This window comes from Sparus aurata, chromosome 9 (genome assembly GCF_900880675.1).
Source record: "Sparus aurata chromosome 9, fSpaAur1.1, whole genome shotgun sequence".
NCBI classification, from domain to species: domain Eukaryota; kingdom Metazoa; phylum Chordata; class Actinopteri; order Spariformes; family Sparidae; genus Sparus; species Sparus aurata.
Genome location: NC_044195.1, coordinates 3,713,400 through 3,734,516, shown reverse-complemented (window position 1 = coordinate 3,734,516; position 21,117 = coordinate 3,713,400). Strand labels below are relative to the sequence as shown.

The 21,117-nt window shown below is 40.4% G+C and overlaps 1 protein-coding gene across 3 annotated transcripts; it reads right to left on the bottom strand.

Annotated features, from left to right (window-relative positions):
• Nucleotides 1-83: 83 nt before the first annotated feature.
• cnga4 (cyclic nucleotide gated channel subunit alpha 4) lies at nt 84-20,027 on the bottom strand. 3 transcript variants are annotated; one of them, XM_030427355.1, is made up of 9 exons: nt 19,916-20,027; nt 15,005-15,085; nt 12,705-13,047; nt 12,016-12,117; nt 11,837-11,943; nt 10,994-11,577; nt 10,650-10,895; nt 7,747-7,912; nt 84-1,764 (listed from the first exon to the last, which is right to left on the bottom strand). In XM_030427355.1, the coding sequence occupies exons 3-9, from the start codon at nt 12,851-12,853 to the stop codon at nt 953-955; spliced, it is 2,166 nt and encodes a 721-aa protein (XP_030283215.1). In that variant the 5' UTR covers nt 12,854-13,047; nt 15,005-15,085; nt 19,916-20,027; the 3' UTR covers nt 84-952. The 3 variants fall into 3 exon arrangements, with proteins under 3 accessions (XP_030283215.1, XP_030283216.1, XP_030283217.1); XM_030427356.1 differs by having other exon boundaries at nt 15,017-15,085; XM_030427357.1 differs by lacking the exon at nt 12,705-13,047 and having other exon boundaries at nt 15,017-15,085.
• Nucleotides 20,028-21,117: the final 1,090 nt, after the last annotated feature.

Below are 21,117 nucleotides of genomic sequence, written 5' to 3'. Positions count from 1 at the left end.
GAATACTGTTTCCAGAAAACAAAGTGATTAGAATCAGAATCAGAATCAGCTTTATTGACCAAGTATGTGTACACAAACAAGGAATTTGACTGTTTACTTTGCTCTCAATGGAAATAATATAATAAACATTACATTTAAAAGGAAAAAAATGACTGACAAATGTAGATTAATATAGATAAACTATATAATATTCATAGCTGTAATGTCCTAGAATGTAATTGCAAATTGTCACTGTCCCCGTAAGAGCTTAAACCCTAGTAACTTTAATTCAGTGGTTTTCAGTAAATGTTTTCCACTCTGGGAGTGAAACACGGGGGAAACACTGAAGACCATTTTTCCATAAACATTTGATGAATATTATCACAAAATACTGCTTATTCAATGTTGCAATAACATGTTTCCATTTGCTCTTACTAAATGAAATATATTGTAAGATGTTTTTAAGCCCAAAAGAGACTCAAGGTGAATATTCTTTCCATGCTGCATGAATTAAGGAGATCTGATTAATCACTGAAATTCTTCAGAGAATTAGCACTCTCAAACTTCAATCAGGAGAATTTCCCTTACAATATTCATATGATACAACCACCATGTAAAATGTATATTCAAATTAAATTAATTCAAAAAGCACTCAATTTGCCAGCATTCAACCTACAAAAATGTCTATAAAGTATATTATCAAATTAACATCAAAAGGTGTAAATAAATGAAAAATTTCAATATGTCTATTGTGTCATTTCAGCACCTTGTTATATTTCGTAAGAGTCACATCAATCTATGGCGGGGGCACAATGCTGCCATCCAGGGGTACAAGGATGTATTGCAGAAAGTGTGTCAATGGGATGGTGAGGTTTTCAATCATTTGAATATTACATTTCAGACAAGCTCCTACAGACAAAGATAGACACGTTGATTGTAAGAACTTCATTCTCCTTTTTAGTTATTATGTTTTCTATTTATTTTTCTGCCCTTCATCTTTCTGTTCCATCTTCCCTTTTTCTGAGTCTTCTTCAGCTCTCCCTCTCCCCTCTCCAGATTCTATCCCTTCCCCTTTCTCTTCTTTCTCCTCTTCAGGTTCAATCTCAGCCCCATCTCCTTTTCCTAGTCTGTCGTCTCCTTTCTCTTTTTTCTCTCCCTCATTTTTATTCTCTTTCTGATCATCTGCATCTTTCAGTCCAGGTTTATCTCCCTCTACCATCCTTTCAACATTCTCTTTTGTACTTTTAGTGCTCTCTCCATCTCCTTCTTTGGTCACATCGTTACTATCTTCTCTCTGTCTCTGTTTTTGTACCTTTGCATCTAAACCCTCCTCTTCCTCTCCTTCTGCCTCTTCTCGCTCCCATCCAACCTCCCCTCCCACCCCCTCACCTCTTCCCTGTGTTCTTTTTCCTTCTTCCCCGCATTCTAGCAGCTGAGACAGTGCTGCCACCTCCGACTCCAGCTGCTCCACCCTGGCCTGCATCTTGCTGTTGCTGGACTCTAGTTCCACCATAAGTCGAGCTAGTTTTGTTTGCAGGATTTCCAACTTGTTTTCCAGCCTTTTTATCTTGGTATCAACTTTCTCTGCTTCCTCCACCTCTCCCTCCCCATTCTCCTCCAACATGCCCATCTTAGTGAGGATCTGCCTGCCTTTCTCCTCCAGGAGACTTTTGGCTGCAGGAAACTCAGATAGCACATCTGTCAGGTCCTCTTTGGACAGGCTGAACAGGTCAGAGTGGCCAATGCTTCGGATGTTTGCAGTGCGACGATTGCCTGATTTGTTACCTAAAAGGAAACAAGGTGTCGTTAAACCTTTGCTGAGATTTTTTATTTTTTCAAACAAATGCATTTCAACACAAAGGATCTGATGTTACCCAACCATGTTCTATTTTCCAATGAAAGCTCATTTCAGAATTTACAGGAACTTTAAGGAAATATTCATGTCTTACATGTCAAAAAATAGCACAGCAGTATAATAAATATTAAAATATTACAGTTGTGTCTCTCAACGCTGCAGTGCATGGTTTATGTGTTGAGTTTGACTGTATTATTTTACAGTCTTTCTGTTAACATTTTCTTAGGATTAATATAACATATGTTAATGATGTACTTTTTAAATGTCTTAATGTTTAAAGCTATTCTGCATGAATAATGTGTGCAATTTGAGGTTTCTAACATGATGGCTTGTGCCTTCTAGCTTTGCAGTGAACAGTGGATGTTATCATATTTTTTAATCAATGTTTTGCTGCCTGTGGTTGAAAACTGGCCAACTGGGGTGGATGTGGCTCAGGGGTAGAGCCAGCGTCTTGTTATCGGAAAGTTGCTGGTTCAAATCCTGCGGTCTGCATGTCAAAGTGTCCTTGGGCAGGATACTGAACTATATACTGCTGAGCTAAATTTGAGCTACCTACCAAATGTCCCAGTATGGACCAGTCTTTACACTAGAGCTGGGCGATAAATCGGTAAAATCGATTAATTCGAGTTTGTGGTTTAGGACAATTTTTTAAAAATGAAAATCGATTTTCTCTTGAACTTGCTCTGCTGCCGCTCCCCACGGGCTCCTGTGGTTCATAGTGGGCTCCCCCCTCTCCCCGCATTAACTTTCCACAGATGAGGGTCTGCATCCTTCGAAGGACCCGGCCTTTTCGGTCTTCGAAGGCAAGTCCTTCAGAGAGACCTTGTTAACCTCGTCAGCCGTTGTTAAATGGGACGGTCTAGCCTTTGGTTAATTTCCTGGTTGCTTCACCAGATGTTTTACCCTTACGTCACGATTTCTGCCGCCCAGGCCTGTGAAAGGGATGATCTACGCCACACGATGTCGCCATTTTCTCTCTTTCTTTCTTCTTTTTCAGGCGTGCAAAGAATCTTGGGATATGTGAGGCCACGAAGAATAGTAGCATCCTCCAAAAACAGGGAAAAGAAGGCTGCATTTGGAGGAGCCTTTGGATTCGGACAGCCTTTGCGCAGCGTAGTGACATAATTGACCATCAAATGCGTCCTTCGAAGGATGCAGACCCTGAGTTGAGACACAGCAAGAGAAACAAACACAACAACATGCAGCAAGCCAAGACTTCGTTCCTAAAAAGGCACTGTCTTTTGGTTCTGTAGCGTCAGACCTCGAACAAACCACGGTCCGCTGCAAAGTTTATTTGAAGGCTGTTGTAACTAAAGACAGCAGCCGACCAATTTATTTCAGCATCTCAAACAGACGCCTGGATCACAGTGGGACACTTGTTGTTCACTACGAGATGTAGAAGACCGCAGCAGCCCACAGATACCCGCTATAAAGCAGCCAACATTATGGGAATCATTTAATCATTGTGTCTCGTATGAGAAGAAAGGGTCCTGGTGGACAGTTTTTACGGATACAGTCACATTGCATATTGCTAAAGATATGGTGCCCGTATTTACAGTGGAAAAGCCGGAGGTTTCATCACCGGGTGAAGTTAGTTTTAGGTTGGATATTTGACAGATATTCACTCGGGTCCAGCCGAGACTTTACTGAGGTTCGCCCAGTGTTAGCAGCAGGAGGACGGTTAGCTCACCTCCCAGAGCCGCCCGCTGAATCGCTGGAAACTGATTTAGGGACTGTCATTAAATCACTTAACATAAATATATTAATACAAAATAACTGCATTTTTTTCCAGTATCTTCCATGTCATGTGACCCAGTGACCAGGGGTGGACTGGGACAAAAATTCAGCCCTGGCATTTTCTGTCAAGACCAGCCCACTACATTATCAGCGGACACCACGTAGTCCACAAATCTTGCGGCGTCTTCTCTCACACATACTACAAAGGAGAGTCATATTCCTTGATAGCAGTTAACAAATAAAGCACGTAGCTATGAACTCAAGGACTAAAACTGACAGTTATAGCAATCAACCAATCAATCTTTATTCATTAAAGTGTCAAATCACAACAGAAGTTATATCATGACCAGGGGACGGGACGAGACAAATGGGAAGAACCCAAAACCGGACTCGGGGTGGGCACTACCTCTACCAGTTGGGTGGAGGGGGAGAAAGAGCAAGAGAGACAAAGAGACAGAGACAGGGAGATAAGGACAAACAGGGACAATAATAACAAAATATCCTGACAAATAATCTTAATAGAAACATATTACAGACAGTAGCAGCATTAGAGCTGGAACTCATTTGTATTAACGGTGACTCAGTCATTATGAAACCATAAATAGAGAATTGAAAAAAATTTTTTATCTATAGCTGTGTGAAAAAGTCTAAGAATTACAGGTCTGAATAGATATGCATTCTCATATACGTATATGTGCACAAGTATGTATTGCCCTACTTCCTCGTCCGCAGCCAGCCAGCTCCACTCCTCACCAAATTCGTGACCTGCAAGAAACAGCAAACAGAACTTGCACTCAGTATCTGTGTACTGACAAGTATATGTAGCCAAGAAGCTTTTTTGTGACGTGGTGACACCAGGTGAACAAATTTATCTGTCATGAAGGATGACTTACTGTTGCTATGGCAACACGAGACCGCTGACGTTAGCATCTGTTAGCTAGCTTAGCTAAATCACCTGAACAATAAAAACCCATAATATCACAATTCAGCATATTTGAACAAAATCAACCACAACTACCAACAGTCACAGCCCTTCAACTCTGGGTTAATATGCTGTCACATGTTAGATTGTCAAAGTTAGAAAAATAACGTTTCAATCCCTGAGGAGCTACGTTAGCATTAGCCGCAGCTACATTCATCAGTATGCAGTTAGTTAGGTTGCATCTCTCTATAAAAGCAAGGAATCTCTGTCTGTCTGTGTGTCTGTGTGTGTGTGTGTGTGTGTGTGTGTTCCTCAAATATCTCTGCGGATCAGGATCAGACTTGACCTGAGACTTACAACATGGCTGCTGCTTGGTTTAAGGGTGTGTGACGTCGGATTTGTTTGGACTGCAATGATACCGCTAATAAATTATTTCATAAATGCTTTACCAATTCCGCTAGCATTGCTAACCATAGCCACCATAGTCACGTGAGCACCAGAGCCAATCACTGCACACCATAGCCACGTGCGCACCAGAGCCAATCACTGCAGAGCCCGACTCCACACCTTAAGAAACAAGCGGATTTATACCTGCAGCGGCGCGAGCTGGACCGGGATTTTGCCGGCGGTTCAGTCCCGTTCTGTGCATCTAAACTGACTGGACAACTGACTGTTGTGGATTAATGAGACTGAACGAGTCCGGATACGCGAGGACAAGAAGCTGGAATCGGAATCTGTGGATGTTCGTGTGTAGCTAACGTTAGCTGCTAGCCCACCCCCACGGCCCACCTCCCAAGTCGACGGACGTGCCGGCATGTCCAAAACCAGACTTAGGGTAAATAATGTCCGCCACGCTTTTTGGCGAACATTGCAGTAACGTTTGCTTTGTGTCTGGTGCAGGAAGAAACGGTAAAAACGGCAGTGTTTAGTGTAGTGTGTTTAGTGTGTAGTGTAGTCGTTTTTTTGTGTTGTGAGTTAAAACAATGAGGAGATGCTGAATGTGGAGCAGGTAGTGCAGATCTTCATGCCTGAGCCTGGGGCATTGCCTGCATTTAAATGTAAATAGTTACATATAACTTTGTAAATTTTAAAAACTCACACACAAATTAAGCAAACAACAATTTATTTGCATTATAAGTAATAAAAATGGTTTGTTAAACATATTTGTGGTTTTCACAGTAAAAAATCGAACTTTTTCCTACTTGGATTTTATGTTTTTTGTGATTTTAGGTCCATTGTGTTAATACAGTATGTCAAAATAAAAAAATAACTGTACAGTCACACATGTGAGGTTGTGGTGAAAATAATGACACCAAACAAGGCAAGGTAAATAGTTTTTACGGTGAAAATAATGGTAAAATCAAAAGTAGTCAAAAACGGCCAATTATATTCCTGGCCTCCCACCTTCAAACACAGCCTCATTTGGCCATCCATGAAAAAGCTACTTAGGCGCGCAGGTGGTTGAGTGGTTAGAGCGCATGCCATATATGCACGGCTTCCGGCCGGAGGTCCTTTGCTGCATGTCACATCCCCCTCTCTCGCTCCCATATTTCCTATCTGTCTACTGCTTAATAAAGGTGTCTATGCCAAAAAAAATCTTAAAAAAGAAAGCTACTTAACCTCCCACTTTTCTATAGGAATACATGCTTCCTACGGGCAATGCACTAGTCACATTCAAAAATTTAGCCTAGCCAGCCCCAGGCTAACGTTACTTACCATGTCTGCCTCCACCCGCTCATCATCATCAGGTCCTCCTCCCTCGTCTCCCGTTGCAGCAGCACCTGTGGCTGCTGGTGGGTTGGTGGTCCCGGCACCAAAAAGGTCCATCAACTTTGCATATTTAGAAGCCTCCACCTCCAGAGGCTTCAACTCTTTTAATCGCTGTTTCTCAGCACCACCCGGCGTTTCTTCCTCTTATCCATTTTGAAGTTACGAACACAACAGTTTCCAAGACGCTCACTAACGTTCCTACTGGCTCAGCAGCAGCCCGTCCCGCCCATCGAGGTCCCGCCCCGGCCCCACCCTGGTTCGTGTAGTGATTGACAGCACTGTCAGGGCTCTCTAAGCCTGTCAGCCCATGATTGATTGACAATGACAAGCAACAGACCAATTATATGTGGCGATGCTGGTAACATAGTGCCAGAATATGGCACTGCATAATGCTAGCCCTCTGTAGCCAATTGGCCGGCCCGATTGGAGGAAAAGGAAAAAAAAACGAAACAAAGAAAACCCAACATAGCGGACCTGACCAGCCAACATTGGGTCAACGGCCCACTGGGACGATGCCCGGTATGCCAGATGGCCAGTCCACCCCTGCCAGTGACTCCAAACCAGCATCAAATTGTATTAGTAAACGGGACAAATAAGACACACCTATTTTTATTATATTTTAGTGCTTCCTCTATTTTATATGTATATTGAATGAAATTCCTCTCAGGTGCTGATCCGCCTCTTGAGGTAGTATCAGGGGAGCATTATTGGCGAACCGAACCAGTGTGAACTAACCGTCCTCCTGCTGCTAAGACTGGGCGAACATCAGTAAAGTCGCGGCTGGGACCTGAGTCAATATCCGTCGAATATCCAACCTAAAACTAACTTCACGCCGGTGAAAAACCGTCAACCCCAGGTTTGTGCTACAAAGCCAGCACGGGGCATGTCTGATGCCAGAGGTAGGAGACAGGCTCGTCTTTCTGGCCAAAAATGTGTAAAATAGACAGCAAGCACACACCTCATGTCCTGTACATCCACCAACATTTCATGTTTACTATGCAATGCATGCAGATGTTTAATTTAGTTTACATATTTTCAGGGATACAAAATACTGTTTGTAAACAAAAGGTACCTGTTGCAAAAAACTATTTAATGAAAGTTATGTTCACACTTTATCAATCCCAATATGGAAACTGGTCTGTTTTTATAAAAACATGCAATCTGACATGTTTACAAAAGATTTTATCAAAAAGGGACATTTTTTTCAAGTGAGTTTGAAGGTGCAGTGTTTAAAATAGCAGGGCAATTTTGTTTACAATAAAAGCCTTAAAATAAAAGCAATGCTTATAGTAATTTCTGTGTCATTTGTAGTTTGTTTTTAAGAAGAAATCTAAAAAGAATCTATTAAAATCGTAAATCGAGTTTGGTGTAAAAAAAGAGATTACATTTTTAGGCCATATCGCCCAGCAATACTTTACACAGTAGGTTCTTCCAGGGGGCTCTTTCACTTCATAAGAACATGTGCAATTGACATTTTACTTACCTTTAATATTGAGAATACTAATTTCCCCAAAGAAGTTCCCTTCACTCAGCACAGCAAACTCTGTGACCCCATCATCTGCAACAACTGCAAGTTTTCCCTCTTTTATGATGTACATCTCATGGCCTACATCCCCTTTCCTGCAGACGAACTCTCCTGGACTGAACACCTGCAAGGCAAAAGGCATGAGGTACCTCTACACACTTACACATTTCCTATTGTTATCAAAACCTGCCACATGGCTTCTGAAGGGACTAGCTAATCTTGTCCAATCCTATCTCCATGCCTTTACTCCCAATCTTGAATAATATTTTGCCAAGTTGACTTTAAGTTTAAATGCTTATCTAAAGAATCTGGGTACGTCTAAACACCATAGGCATAATTTAAAAATATTTAAATGATAATGACCTACATCTAACAGAGGTTCAATGTAGGTTCAATGCCCCAACTTTTAATATACACTGAACTTCAGTGTTGGTCTACACTGTCAAATTATTTGAAATCTTCTTAATTCAGGTTGCGCAAAGAATCACATTATAATGACCCTATGCTCAAACTGCTACAGCGTATGAATCAAATTGTGAAGTCAGTTTCTCTCTTTCTCCAGTCCGTAACCTTTCCACAAATGAACCTAAACAGGACTTCAGTCAGTATCAATATGTTGTTCCTCTCCCAGTCGTCATGGCAGCCGAGAAGTATTGATCTCCGAATGCAATGTAACTTCGACAAGAGTTAAGGTTGACTGCTACTGTCTTCCGGCAATAACTATCCATGCAATATCTCTGGTGACTTTTTTACGGCTTTTTATTTTAACTTTTCAACTTCAAGGTCAATATTGTTTTTCACTAACGACAAAACAATGTATTATCCGTGCATTTATATGGAACTAATCTTTAGAAGCGGTCCACCTTAACTGTACTCCATGTTACGTCACATTTGGAGATCGAAACGGCAGTGAGTGGAGAAAACATCTGCTAACATGAGTTGTCCAAAAACCTTCTTTTTAGTAAACTCTGTGTACACAAACAATGTTCTCAATGCTCGTGTTCATGTGTAGAGACCCTGGTGATACTACGAGCAAAGTTTCATGTTGTGTCGAGTCTTCTTAGAGTTTTAAAAATAGCGATTTTGATGCTAGTGTAAGAGTGCCCCAGCACTCCATTGAAAATTAGCTTGCCCGAAAACTAAACTACGGTAAATCTTAAAGGTCCCATATTATACTGTTTTTCATCAATTTCACACAGCTGTCAGAGGTCCAACAACACTGTTATGATACTGTATATGTATTGCCCCAAACCCATCCGTGGTCCTCAATTTCAGCTGTCTACAAGTCACTCTACTGAGCTCTATTCAGAGCAGGCCGTTTCTGTGCCTGCACCTTTGAATGCTAATGAGCTCCGTCTGTCAACGCCTACTTGGAGAGCCTTGCCTGCTACGTCACTCTCAGGGAGAGGATGCTGCTTACACTAGCGGTAGCATGCGCTAATGTTTATGGTGGATGTAACACTATGGCCCGCAGAGATTTTTTCGTTCAACCGAACCAGTTTGACCCAGAATCGGACCCAGAAGGAGAGGCTCCTGAAGAAGTACAGACTCTGTGGCTGCAGTGGGGGGTTTCAGAATGGTTAGTGTGTCTGAATAATGTTAGTTTATTTGTATGTGTTGTTACAGTTACTACCATGTAGCTAAAGCCTAACAGTTAGCAAAAGCTGTTTGTCACCAACACAGTCTCCAAGCTCCATCATGATAGTATTAACATTAAACTTGCTTCAAACGCCATTGCATAGCGGACCGAAGCAGTGCTAAGTGGTTAGCCAATTTCCAGTTGACTTCACCATACTCGTAGGCAACTGTAATTACTATCAAACCGCGGCAACACCGTGGCTCGGGTGCAGTTGCTGGGTCCCGTATGGTTGGGACTGATCCTTTTACGAGGGTCAGTGTCGAGGCAAAGCCAGCTTTGTACTGACCCTCATTACTTAAGCTGTCCAACATGAAGTGGTTAGCACACACATACAAGCTAACACGAACCGTAGCCGGAACGTTGTCATTAAAAATGAAACGCAGCCACTGTCTCTTCTGTTGTTCTGTAGCTGGGACAGAATATAGGCACTGATATTGATTTATACAACCAACAACAGAGCAATTTGCGTGTCTAGCTCTGAGTGACGACATTGCGAAACACTGCTATCTTACCGCTGGACACACCAAACTTCACCTTGGGGATGAACAGCCACCCTCGAATATCTCCTATTATCGCGCAGAGGAGGCGGGGCTATGATAATGACTCCTTTCGTCACATAACGAAAGGAGCAGAATCTGAACAGCCTGTAGGAGCGCCGTGTTACCAGTGGGTGGGCTGCAGAGACCATGTAGGAATCGCTTGTTTTCCTCATTCTGGGAGTTGGCAGGCTCAGGGAGGACCAGCTTATATATGTAGAGACCAGAGAAAACGTGTTTTTCATAATGTGGGATCTTTAAAAAGTGATTCTTTAGTTGTAATTATGCTTTTACACTAAGGTTTGACTCATATACATTCACAAAAAAAGCCTAGGTTGCATTTTTGCAAGAGTTTTGCTTTAATTGATTCCACCCTAGATCACAACCACAATGGAAGATAAAATTGATGTCCAGAATATTAGAAGTCCAAAACTGTCTTACTGTTTCATAAACTGCTTTGTGGTTGTTTGAGACTGATAACCCTTCAAACTCATCGATGCAAAGTAGACCTCCTGGATTATATTCAATATTCTGACATGTTGCTGTACCTTCATGTATACACACCACCATCAACACAGCTCCTTACGACTTATCAGTGTAGTGCTTTTTGTGTTTCCAAATATTGCTACACCCCAGTGCCTGCCTTGAGCCACCTCTACAATTGACTACCATCTTTTCCCCCTGACCTGAGGTGTTAGTTTAAGCACCAGCTCCTCCAGCAGACTTTTCTCACAGCTCTGGAAGATGGTGACTTTTGAGAGTGTGGGAAGGTGAACGCTGACTGCGATCTCAGTCCTCAGGTGCACAGGCAGCTGTTGGAGGATCTCATTCTCTCGCATAATTTTCTTGTTGATGTGAAGATGCTGGTACCAGTTGTCAATACGATGTCGAAGCTCCTTGCTGATGTGATGGCTACGCAGGTATGCCTTCACCTGAAAGAGAAAAAGCAAGAATCTAAGCCATCACTATACCTTTCTCTTAGTTTCTGAAATTTCATGAGGAAATGTGCTTTCTGAGTCTTCCAACGAACCAGCTCATGGTTTGGGAAGAAAACATTATCACGGTCCCTCAGGCTTGTGATGACATTGCCAACATTGCCAACAATTGATGCAAACACCAAAACAGCAATAAGCAGGTCCGCAATCATAAACAAGTACTCCTCTTCCCTTTTTGGTAGGGGGGTGTCTCCTACTGTGGTGAAAATCTGGGCAGAGAACCAGAAGCAGTAAAAGTACTGACGACGCATTGAGGCAAACTCTGGGTTGGAGATGTTGGGGTAGACCCAACGATCACTGCCAAAGCCGATGTAGCTAGACAGTGCAAAGTAGAGACAGGCATTCCAGTGGATCAACACAAAGATGTAGATCATTAGCTTAGAGATGCGGAAAGTGTTTGGGTATGAGGTCCTCGTCTCCATGCGATCCAGGGCCTCATTGAGTCGGGGCATACGCAGTAGTCGATTGATCCTCACCAGTGGAGTTTGGATGCCAAAGACAAAGTAGAGGAAGTCGGTGGGCATCAGGGAAGCCAGATCCCTTAAGAAATGCTTAGAGTATAGGTAGTGCTTTTTCAACTGAGTTAGATCCTTGACTAGGATACCTTGATCCAAGTAGCCTGGAGAGAGAACAAAAAGGTTTATAAAAGCCCAGGGGTACACTTCATACACTCATACAATTACCTCGTCAAAGCATAGGTAGGAGCAATTAGTATCGTATCAAATCTGTCTGACTTGCAAGATTGAATAATGCTTTCACATCATGAATGAAATGTAATCATGGGAAAGATATGATTGAAGATTTATATTACATTTCAAAGACTCAATGAAAATTAACAAAATCAAAATATAAGAATAATGAAAATACAAAATATTTACCGGTATGAACAGTGATGATCATGTCAACCATATACATGAGGTCTGACAGATAGTCCAGTGTAAGCCACACAGGTAGGTAGCTCAGTGCAATTTTAGTGAAGCACGTCCTGAGAAATGACAAGTGATTAAAAATAATATGCTTATAACTATCCTTAATTCATTGTATTCCATGTTTGTACCTTAAAATGATAATCACTGAGTTGTAGACAACAGGCAAGATCATGAGCTGTATCCAGACGTAATAAAACTGTTCTGCTGGATCAACTGTCCACTCTTTCCAGCTAAGAGGGAAATGATGATGAAGAGAGGAGAAGGGGGAAAATAAGGTTTCATAACTTCAACAGCCAAAAAGATGTTAGTGGAATAAGAGGACAATAGTTATTCATGGCTATATAATACCAAACTATGTCACGCATAATGTCTTAAATACCTAAACATATTTTGGAAAGACAAAGGCCATGCGGTTGTAAATCATCAGCTTATATGAGATGAACATGTTTTGACTTGTCATCAATTAATTCTGAATGCTTATATTTTAACATAAAAAGGATGATTAACAACACACAAATTGAAATGCATATAGAAGAATATACAATTGAAAAAAGCTCAAGTTGTGGATGAAAAGGCTTTCTGGTGCCCTATTTTAGCTGGACTTAAAAATTGTATTCTCTCATCCGAGACATTTGTGAGCTTTTCATAAAATCAGAAGTAACAAAGTCTGAAAAAATGGGCAACTGTCATCACACTAAATGTAATAATATCAATGCCTCATACTATATATCAGTGATAAAGGACATTTTTCGAGATCATATGGGTTTTTTTCTTTTTTTTTGTAAAAATACATATTTCCAAGCTTTAAAATACTTACTTAACTTTTAGCTTCTGATCCAAACTGATATGTTTCCCTTTATCATTGACTCCGTCTTCTCCTCCTTCGTTCGCTTTATGCCCCCTATGCCACCGGAGCAGTCTCTGCCACTGGTTATTTCTAATACCAAGATCACCTTGTTTATCCATCCTCCAAAGTGAAGCGTCAGACTAACACATGTTTCTAAATGATGGTGGTCTTTGCTCTTTTTCCCTCCTGCAGGCACGATGTACTTTCTTGGACCTTTTTTCAAACAACCTTGTTGACTTGCATCAGGAAGTACTGCGTGGTTCACATAACAACAACCTAGGTCTACCAGGGCACTGCCTGGTGATGCAGGTATCTATGGGAGGAAACCACAACACATGTAATGTGTCCTCTGGGGATCCCTTCTTCCCCTAGAAAACCAGAGGGGTCTGCCTTCATCCCAGAGCCTGCTAGAAAACACTAACTGGAGTATAAAGCAGAACTAGAGAGAAATCTCACATTCAACAAATGTACTTATAGATACTGTTAATGAAAAGAGATAACAGAAAAAATAAATGAGTTTATTTTTATTTGAATAAAAATCTGTCCAAAATCAAATTGTTTAAAATATAAAAAACCTCGAAAGGAAACAAGGGAAAGCGCACACAAACTAAAGTGATAGAGTGAAAAGGCAAATTTACCTCAAATGAAAAACATTAATTAGCCTTTGTCTTAACTTATAATGCAAGTTTTTACATTTTGTTGTTTTATATTCACATTTTTTAATTTAGGTTGATGCTTTGTTCATTACATGTATTGTGTTCGAAATATAGGGGCCTTAGTCTATCCAACATTAAGGCTACGTTAAGCTCTTGAAATCCAGTCCACCTTGACAATGAACCCATTCTATGCTCAACTACAAGATTGAAGCTGCTGTATAATTAAGCTGGTAAACCCTCTTTTACAAAGGGGAACTTTTTAATGCAGAACTTAACTTTCACTGTATATTGATGTATATGTGTTATTTCCACCATTGTTTTACAATCAGTCTAACTGCCCAGATTAACTGCATTGCCCAGAGTGATTAAAGCATCACAGTGCAAAAAGCCTTAACGCTTATGTTATCAATTAACTGAAAACACTTAAATCCCAACTGAGGGTCAATATACTAACTTTTCGCTTTCAACCGTGTCACACAGTTTAGAGTTTGGCTTATTACCAAGGTCAAGAGTTTACTTTTGCAATGAAATTCACTGATTTAATACATGTTCAGTTTCTAGTAGTACTATCCATGATTGCCCTCTGTGGATCTGGAAGGCTGTTCAACCTGAGGGAATTTATGAGAATCAAACTAACTACAACCTATTTCTAAGATTTAAAAGATGCATTGTTTTTATCATGTTCTTTTTCTTTATTCCTTTATAGTTTCTTTTTCATTAGAATACAACTCAGGTAGACATCAGGGTAAATATAATAAATGATAAATATAAAAGAAGCAAATAAACAGCAAAGTTATGTGAGCACGTGTATACATACACAAAGAGGAAAGAAGAAAAGGGGAGACTAGAATACATATTTGATTTAGAAGGTGTATTAGGGTTCAGATTACCTCACTGTATTATTATAGCCCAGGCAAGACTTTTCATAAATATGTTTTTTTATTATTTTTTTTATTTAAAATTTTTAAATCTTCTTAGTCCAAATATTATATGTTAGGGTCAGGTTTTGAGCATTTCAATATAAAGAATTGAATAGCTGCTGTTCGCAAAATTTGTTAAAGCCATCTTTTAGCTCTCCCATCAATGCCTTTTGGTATTAGACTCTTTAGGGTTCACCTACTGGGGCGGGGCAGCGGGGAAGCAGGGGATTCATCTAATAGTGCACAACTAATGCAATCAATAGGATAAAGTCAATCACATTGTGAATTCCTTCCACATAAAGCACATTTCAGTCATAATAATATGTTATTTTTCAGGGTTTGGTTAAATAGTGAAATATATTACAAAACGAGGTGAATTGGTTTAGTCTTAACTCTTGGTTGACGGTGTTGGGGAATGGGTAATGTGTTGATTCCCAAGTGTCAAATAAACAAATGGAAAAGAAGAGGTCAAAGCCATCAGGTGCCCAGTTCAGGAAAAAGAGAAAAGAAGAAGAGGAGAAACGAGCAAAAGATAAAGTTATGGAGCCATGTCATCTACTCTTCATGAGTTTGATCATGCATGTAATGACATGAAATGATGTTAATTAGTACAGGCTAACTCATATGTTTGTTAGCCTCTTGCTATACTGCTGAAGCAGAATCGCCTACTGAGGCTGAGCCTCTGTGCACTGACCTGCTAACTGACCTTCAGTTCTGGTGTGAGAATTCGGACACAACTGGTTTCCAGGGGACCAAGACCAAGACTTTGTATTCCCTAGAAACGACAGTGACGGAAGACGTTGCCACCATCAATACTTCAGGAAGTCATTGGTTAGTGGGGAAAATATAATGGATATTATATTTAATAATAATATATGGAGGTGAGATTCATGGATTAATGGATTAAATTTACAACGGAATATCCCTTTAAGTTATTGAATGCCTAGATATTCAAAACCATTTTTGGGCCATTTAAACCCACTTTGCAATTTGGTTGTTTGTAAAACTTTTTCAACTATATCCATACATTATAACCTGAAAAATATCCATAAGTCCTAATAAGATTCTTAAAATGTGAGATTGTTGTTACAGTTTCAGCTCAAAATAACAGCACATCATCAGTGTATAATGTATTTTATGTTGCTTTTATGTTTTTGTCATCCCTGTTATGCTGTGTTAGTGGTTCAGCGCTGATATTGAACAGCGGGGGGGCGACAGAGAAAAACATTGTCTACAACCACATTCTAGGGTGAAGTGAATTGATAGAAACCTAGTCACTTTAAAGGCATTCCGAGGATTAAAATATAATGTTTGTATCAATTTAATTAAACTAGGGCCAATTTTTTCATGTCTGAAGTAGGAAATAAGATACGTGCAGGCTTTAGTCGGGTTTTCTGTACTACAATGGATGATTGCTGTTTATTTAGTCCTAATGCCAGTGCTTAACTTGCCCTGTTAGCATTTTCATAATAGTTTTGGCTGGTGAACCTTAAATTGCCTTAATTTTAGCAGCCCGTAGATATAGTATGGACAGCCTACCTGTCTACATGCGCTGACTCCGCCCATCACTCATTGCGCATGAACAGAGTCTACACAGCACGCTACTGGAGCAGTGGCAGTATTAGGGATTTAAGCAAAAAAAAAATACAAAATACAAAATACAGGCTGAGACTAATGGTTCTATCTGTCTGTCTAGCAACGTTGATTGATAAACCTGCCTTCATGTCCGATGCGAACATTGGCGCTTATCTCCATTCGGTCATTTCCATGGACTAGCCCAGGGGTGCCTACACATTTCTAGCTTGCGAGCTACTTTTAAAAAGACCAGGTCAAAATGATCTACCTACATAAAAAATATTTAACATCTATTTATTTATACATGCACTGAGTATACGTTATGTGACACACTGCATAACTGATATTGAGAGAGTAATGTAACCCTTGGTATTGCACATAACAATTGACAGCAGTAATGCACATAGGTGACAAATAGCCATCAATATTGCACACAGTTTACACAGCGGGAGCCCGGTTTTCTCGATAAAGCTTTTGAATGAATGAAAAATTCATTCATACCCTAACTCTTCCCGCGTGCGTTCTTTCATGGGCAGTGAAATCTGGAGAGGCACCCATCTGCAATCAAGATGGCCGACAAGGGCGCCGCCATATATCCAATCTATACCGGAAGTCCCAACCGGAAGTCCCAACCGGAAGTTGGTTGATCACCAAAATAAAACCAAAATAAAAGCCGCCATTTATCCAATCCATACCGGAAGTCTCACGCGGAAGTTAGTTAATCGCCAAAATAAAACCAAAATAAAAGCCCAAACAATCTCTCTAAACGTGCCTATTTTTTAAATTTGCATTTCCTATAGAGCTTGGCAACGTGCCGAAGTGTCGGGCGCCATCCTCGTTGCAAGACGCCAAAACAAGAGCGAGAGAGAGAGAGCTCTCGATAATCATATCTAACTAACGAGGAAAGAATGAATGTATGTCTCAGTTACTGACTGCAGGGATCAAAATTAGCGCCCGCCATCCGCCATATGCGGGGGAATTTGTGTGCTGGCGCCTGGTGGGTGAATTGAATCCGTTTACCAGCAACTGTGACGGATTCATTCCACTCAGATCTGATCCAATTAATCTTAATGATCTATATCTTGGTTAAGGCATAACAGTGCGCTTTACGCGACCCAAGAGTTAGATCCGGTCAAATTATGTTTCTGATTCGACCAAAGTGTCAGCTGGACTTTAGAAGGCCGGAAATCCACAAGTAGGCCTACTTGAACAGCTGTAAGCGGTCATTTGGACCGCTAGATTTTAAACTCTATAATCTCTCATGTAAATACCCGATTGAGTGATGAATGCATTCATTATGTCACAATATATTTTTCTTTAACGAAATTACACCAAAATGTACATTTTGACAAGTTTAATTATACATTTATTAATAACATAGTAAACCGTTATTTTTGCATATTTACACAAGAATTTAATAGACAAAAGTTAGAACAATTAAAAGTAACTTATTTGATTATGAATGATTTTATTATAATATAGCCTATAAGTTAAAAAAATATAATAATCGAAAAAGCTGGAAACGAGCTGATCTCAAACAAAAGAAGAGCTGTTGTGATCATTGGTCACAGTCTGCAGATTACATCCACTCTCCTCACACAGTCACCACACACGGGCTTGTGGCATTTCAAGTGTCCGACGTTTGGTTCCGTTTGCAGCTCTTTCGGACCGGCACTGCCTTCGTCTCCGTGTCTGCTGCTGCGGTGGTTGCTTCCGCTGCTGCCCACCCTGTGCCGCCTGCCGCGGCCGCTTTCCCCTCCATGTATTCTGCCCTCAGCTCCTCTGCCAGCTGCTGCAGGACTTTCCTCCGGGCTCTCCTGCTGCTGGTGCTCCTTGAATAAGATGCGGGCATTGAACCCAGCCAGGTCGAGGATGTTATAGAAGACCGCCACTGGCTATCTTTCCGCCTTTGACGGAGTACTCCCTCGCATCTGGTCCGGGACGTCCACGCCGTAATTGGTGTTGTTGTAGTACATGACAGACTCTGGTGTTGCCTTCGCCCCACTAAAGGTGCCCACACCTGTGCAGGTGCTCAGGATGTAGACATTCGTCCTTGGCTGGTACACAGTCAGAGTCGCATCATTTCAGCACTTCGTGTTGTGAACAGTTCCGCTCGCTGTTTCATGGAGGGAGGAACTCCCGTTGTTGTTTGCCCATGGTGCCATACAAGCTATTTAATACAACTATATAATTATTAACTCACAAGTAAATTCACAAAGAGGCACAGCTGGAGACCGCTAACACAGTTAGAGACAAGAAAGACAATGAAAGCAGCAAACCACGAGAAAAATGGAACAATGAAACCCCGCGAAGTGATGTGCGGTCAGTTTGGGTAACATATCATATTTTGTGTAATTTATATAAAAACTATTCCAAGTTAAAATACAGACACTTTTAGGAAAAGTCATGTAACAGCAGTATTGCATTTTTTCATTCAATGTTATAAGTGTTAAGTGTTGTATTTTCTCTATAAATGTCGATGTTTTCCTCAATTCCTAATATATACAATTAATGAAAATAAATTAAATGTTAAATAAACTTTATTTAACATGGTAGATCCCTTTGTATTGAGATTAATGGGTAATGGTGGTAAGGACTTGGTGTTTAATAGCTGAACAGTGGTAGTTGGCCCATATCATTTCCTGTTAATGACTGACACCGGCCCCCCACCACAGAAAGGAAAGTTGATGTGGCACCCACCGAAAAAAGTTTGGGGACCCCTGCTGTAAATCATTGGTGGTGATACAGTGTAAGGACTGTATTGCCCAGATATTATACAGGATCTTGTTTGCAGGAAGCTGGCATGCTCTCTCCGTCTTTCCTGTATATGGCCGAGCCTGCTCACCAGAGGATGCTTTCATTAAGCACAGTACAGACTACCCACACATTGTTTGCTCAAAAGCATAATAAAGAAACTAAGCTAAAAGACATCAGTTAGCTTGTCGTTTCCTCATCCACCAGGGATCTTCAGGGATGAGGGGGGCATCATGAGCAACACAGTGGCCTCAGACAAGTGTGATGCAACAGAACGGGGAGTTCCTGGGTCTGGAGATGTGTTCATTTTTATGTGCAATATCAAATTACAGTGTTGGCCTTATTTGTGTGTGTGTATGTGTGAGCAGCCCCCCACATACACATATATACTCACACACACACAAACATTGTATTTGTGTTTAATAACTGTAATATTAATATTTGCAATCAATAATAATTGTAAATTAATGAAACAGTAACATAAATTAACATTTACCATGCACTAATTTGATAGTAAGTATGACATTTGTTGTGACCTTTTTATCAATTCTCTATTTAATTTGAGAATTCTGTTTATTTATTCTTAGTTATTCTTCAGTCATATTGTGTGTGTATGTGTGTGTGTGTGTGCCCCCTACCACCACCACACAAAATTAATATTTACATTTTTATTCATAACGTTGATATTGAAGCTAAATCTATGAAATGTTAACATTTATGTTAGTGATTATTATAGGCTTCTAACTAACTTCTGAGTAAAGTTGTGGCGAGACAATTAACTAATCAATTACACCGTTACGATAAACATGTAAATGCACAAAATGCATAGAATTATGTTATGTGTTAACCATACAGTCTATGGTTAAACGTACGTGTTTTTTAAGCTTTTATTTAGGTGATTAACTAACTTCCGCTTGAGACTTCCGGTATGGATTGATAAATTGCGGCTTTTATTTTGGTGACCAACCAACTTCCGGTCGGGACTTCCGGTATGGATTGGATATATGGCGGCGCCCTTGTCGGCCATCTTGGCTGCAGATGGGTACTCTTAGGAAATCTGGCCTGTAGTAGCCCCAGAAGTATGATGGCCAGAGTCTTTAACTGATGTTTAATGGCTTTTAATAATTCCACATCACACTGTAAGAGCTGTGAAGAGAAACAGCTAAACATTTCCTCTCAATCAATTAACCGTTACAAAATAAAAATAAAAATAAATATTTACACACTTTAGCTGACTAGAGTTAAACCAACAACAAATACATAACACATCTCACACCTTGTTTCCTCTCTGGAGACACTTAACCATATGATAAAAAGTCTTCTTGATGCTTCTCCGTTCATCCGTCTTCTACTGGTATCAGCCGGAGTGCATGGAAAAGCTTGCGAACATAACACAGTAACGTCCCGATATTTGTTTCAAAATAAAATTTCAATTTCAAAATAAAATGTAATTGTTTTCACAAGTTCAAAATACATACAAATATGCAATACTGATAAACACAAAAACCCCACAAAAGATACTAAGATAGAGTCCTTTACACTCCCACCAAATCATGAGTGATCAACAGAACAGCACAATGTTCACTGAATTACGAATGATTTCTCCATCTTCAATGAAACCTACAGGTAAATACAGTTATATGAAACAGTATGCATAAACACATTTTGAAACATATGAAATAGAACCAAGGACTATTAGTCTTGGATTGTTGAAGACTAAAAGAAAGGGTGCACTTTCAAAAGATTCCAGCAGCAAAACCAGTTTCTGAACTGGGTGCTCTATTACAGTAACCTTGTTGCAGTGTTCACCCTTGCTACTAAATTTACGATCACTGATACACAGTTTGACCCTCCTGATAAGTCCATCTTTACTAACAGTGTCTTCTGTAACTTTACTAAACCTCCATTAATTTCTTGGCAAATCATCACTCCTCTCCAACACTATATAATAATAATAATAATGATAATAATGATAATAATAATAATAATAATAATAATAATGTGCCTTCAAATGATGTATTTGAGGTAAGGCAGGGTTGGGCTTCTGGGGTGAGAATAGTGCAATAGAGTGGAATAGCGAATAGGCAAGAGTGTGTGCAGGGTTCAGACTCCGCAGTCCCTCACTGATGGGGACAGGTTATGAAGGATCTTGAAAGTAAGGAGTAGAATCTTGAAATCAATGCAGGATTTGATAGGGAGCCAATGGAGTTGCTGCAGGGCTGAAGTGATGTGTTTAGTGAAGGGAGTTCTGGTGATGATACAAGCAGCTGCGTTCTGGACCAGTTGGAGTTTATGAAGTGATTTCCGAGGAAGACCATGGAGAAGAGAATTACAGTAGTCCAGACGAGATGTAACCAGGGTGTTTACGAGAATAACAGTGCAGGTTGGTGTGAGTGAGGGACGGAGGCGTTTGATGTTGCATAGATGAAAATATGCAGACCAGGTCACATTGTTGATGTGGGCTTCGAAGGTTAAGGT

Excerpts from the sequence above, each read along its gene's own strand:
- cnga4 (XM_030427355.1), bottom strand. The coding sequence starts at position 12,853 with ATGGATAAACAAGGTGATCTTGGTATTAGAAATAACCAGTGGCAGAGA. Across the intron at positions 10,896-10,993 it reads TCTTCCCAAACCATGAGCTG|GTGAAGGCATACCTGCGTAG; the intron begins GTTCGTTGGAAG and ends TTTCTCTTTCAG. Across the intron at positions 7,913-10,649 it reads TGCTTAAACTAACACCTCAG|GTGTTCAGTCCAGGAGAGTT; the intron begins GTCAGGGGGAAA and ends TTTGCCTTGCAG.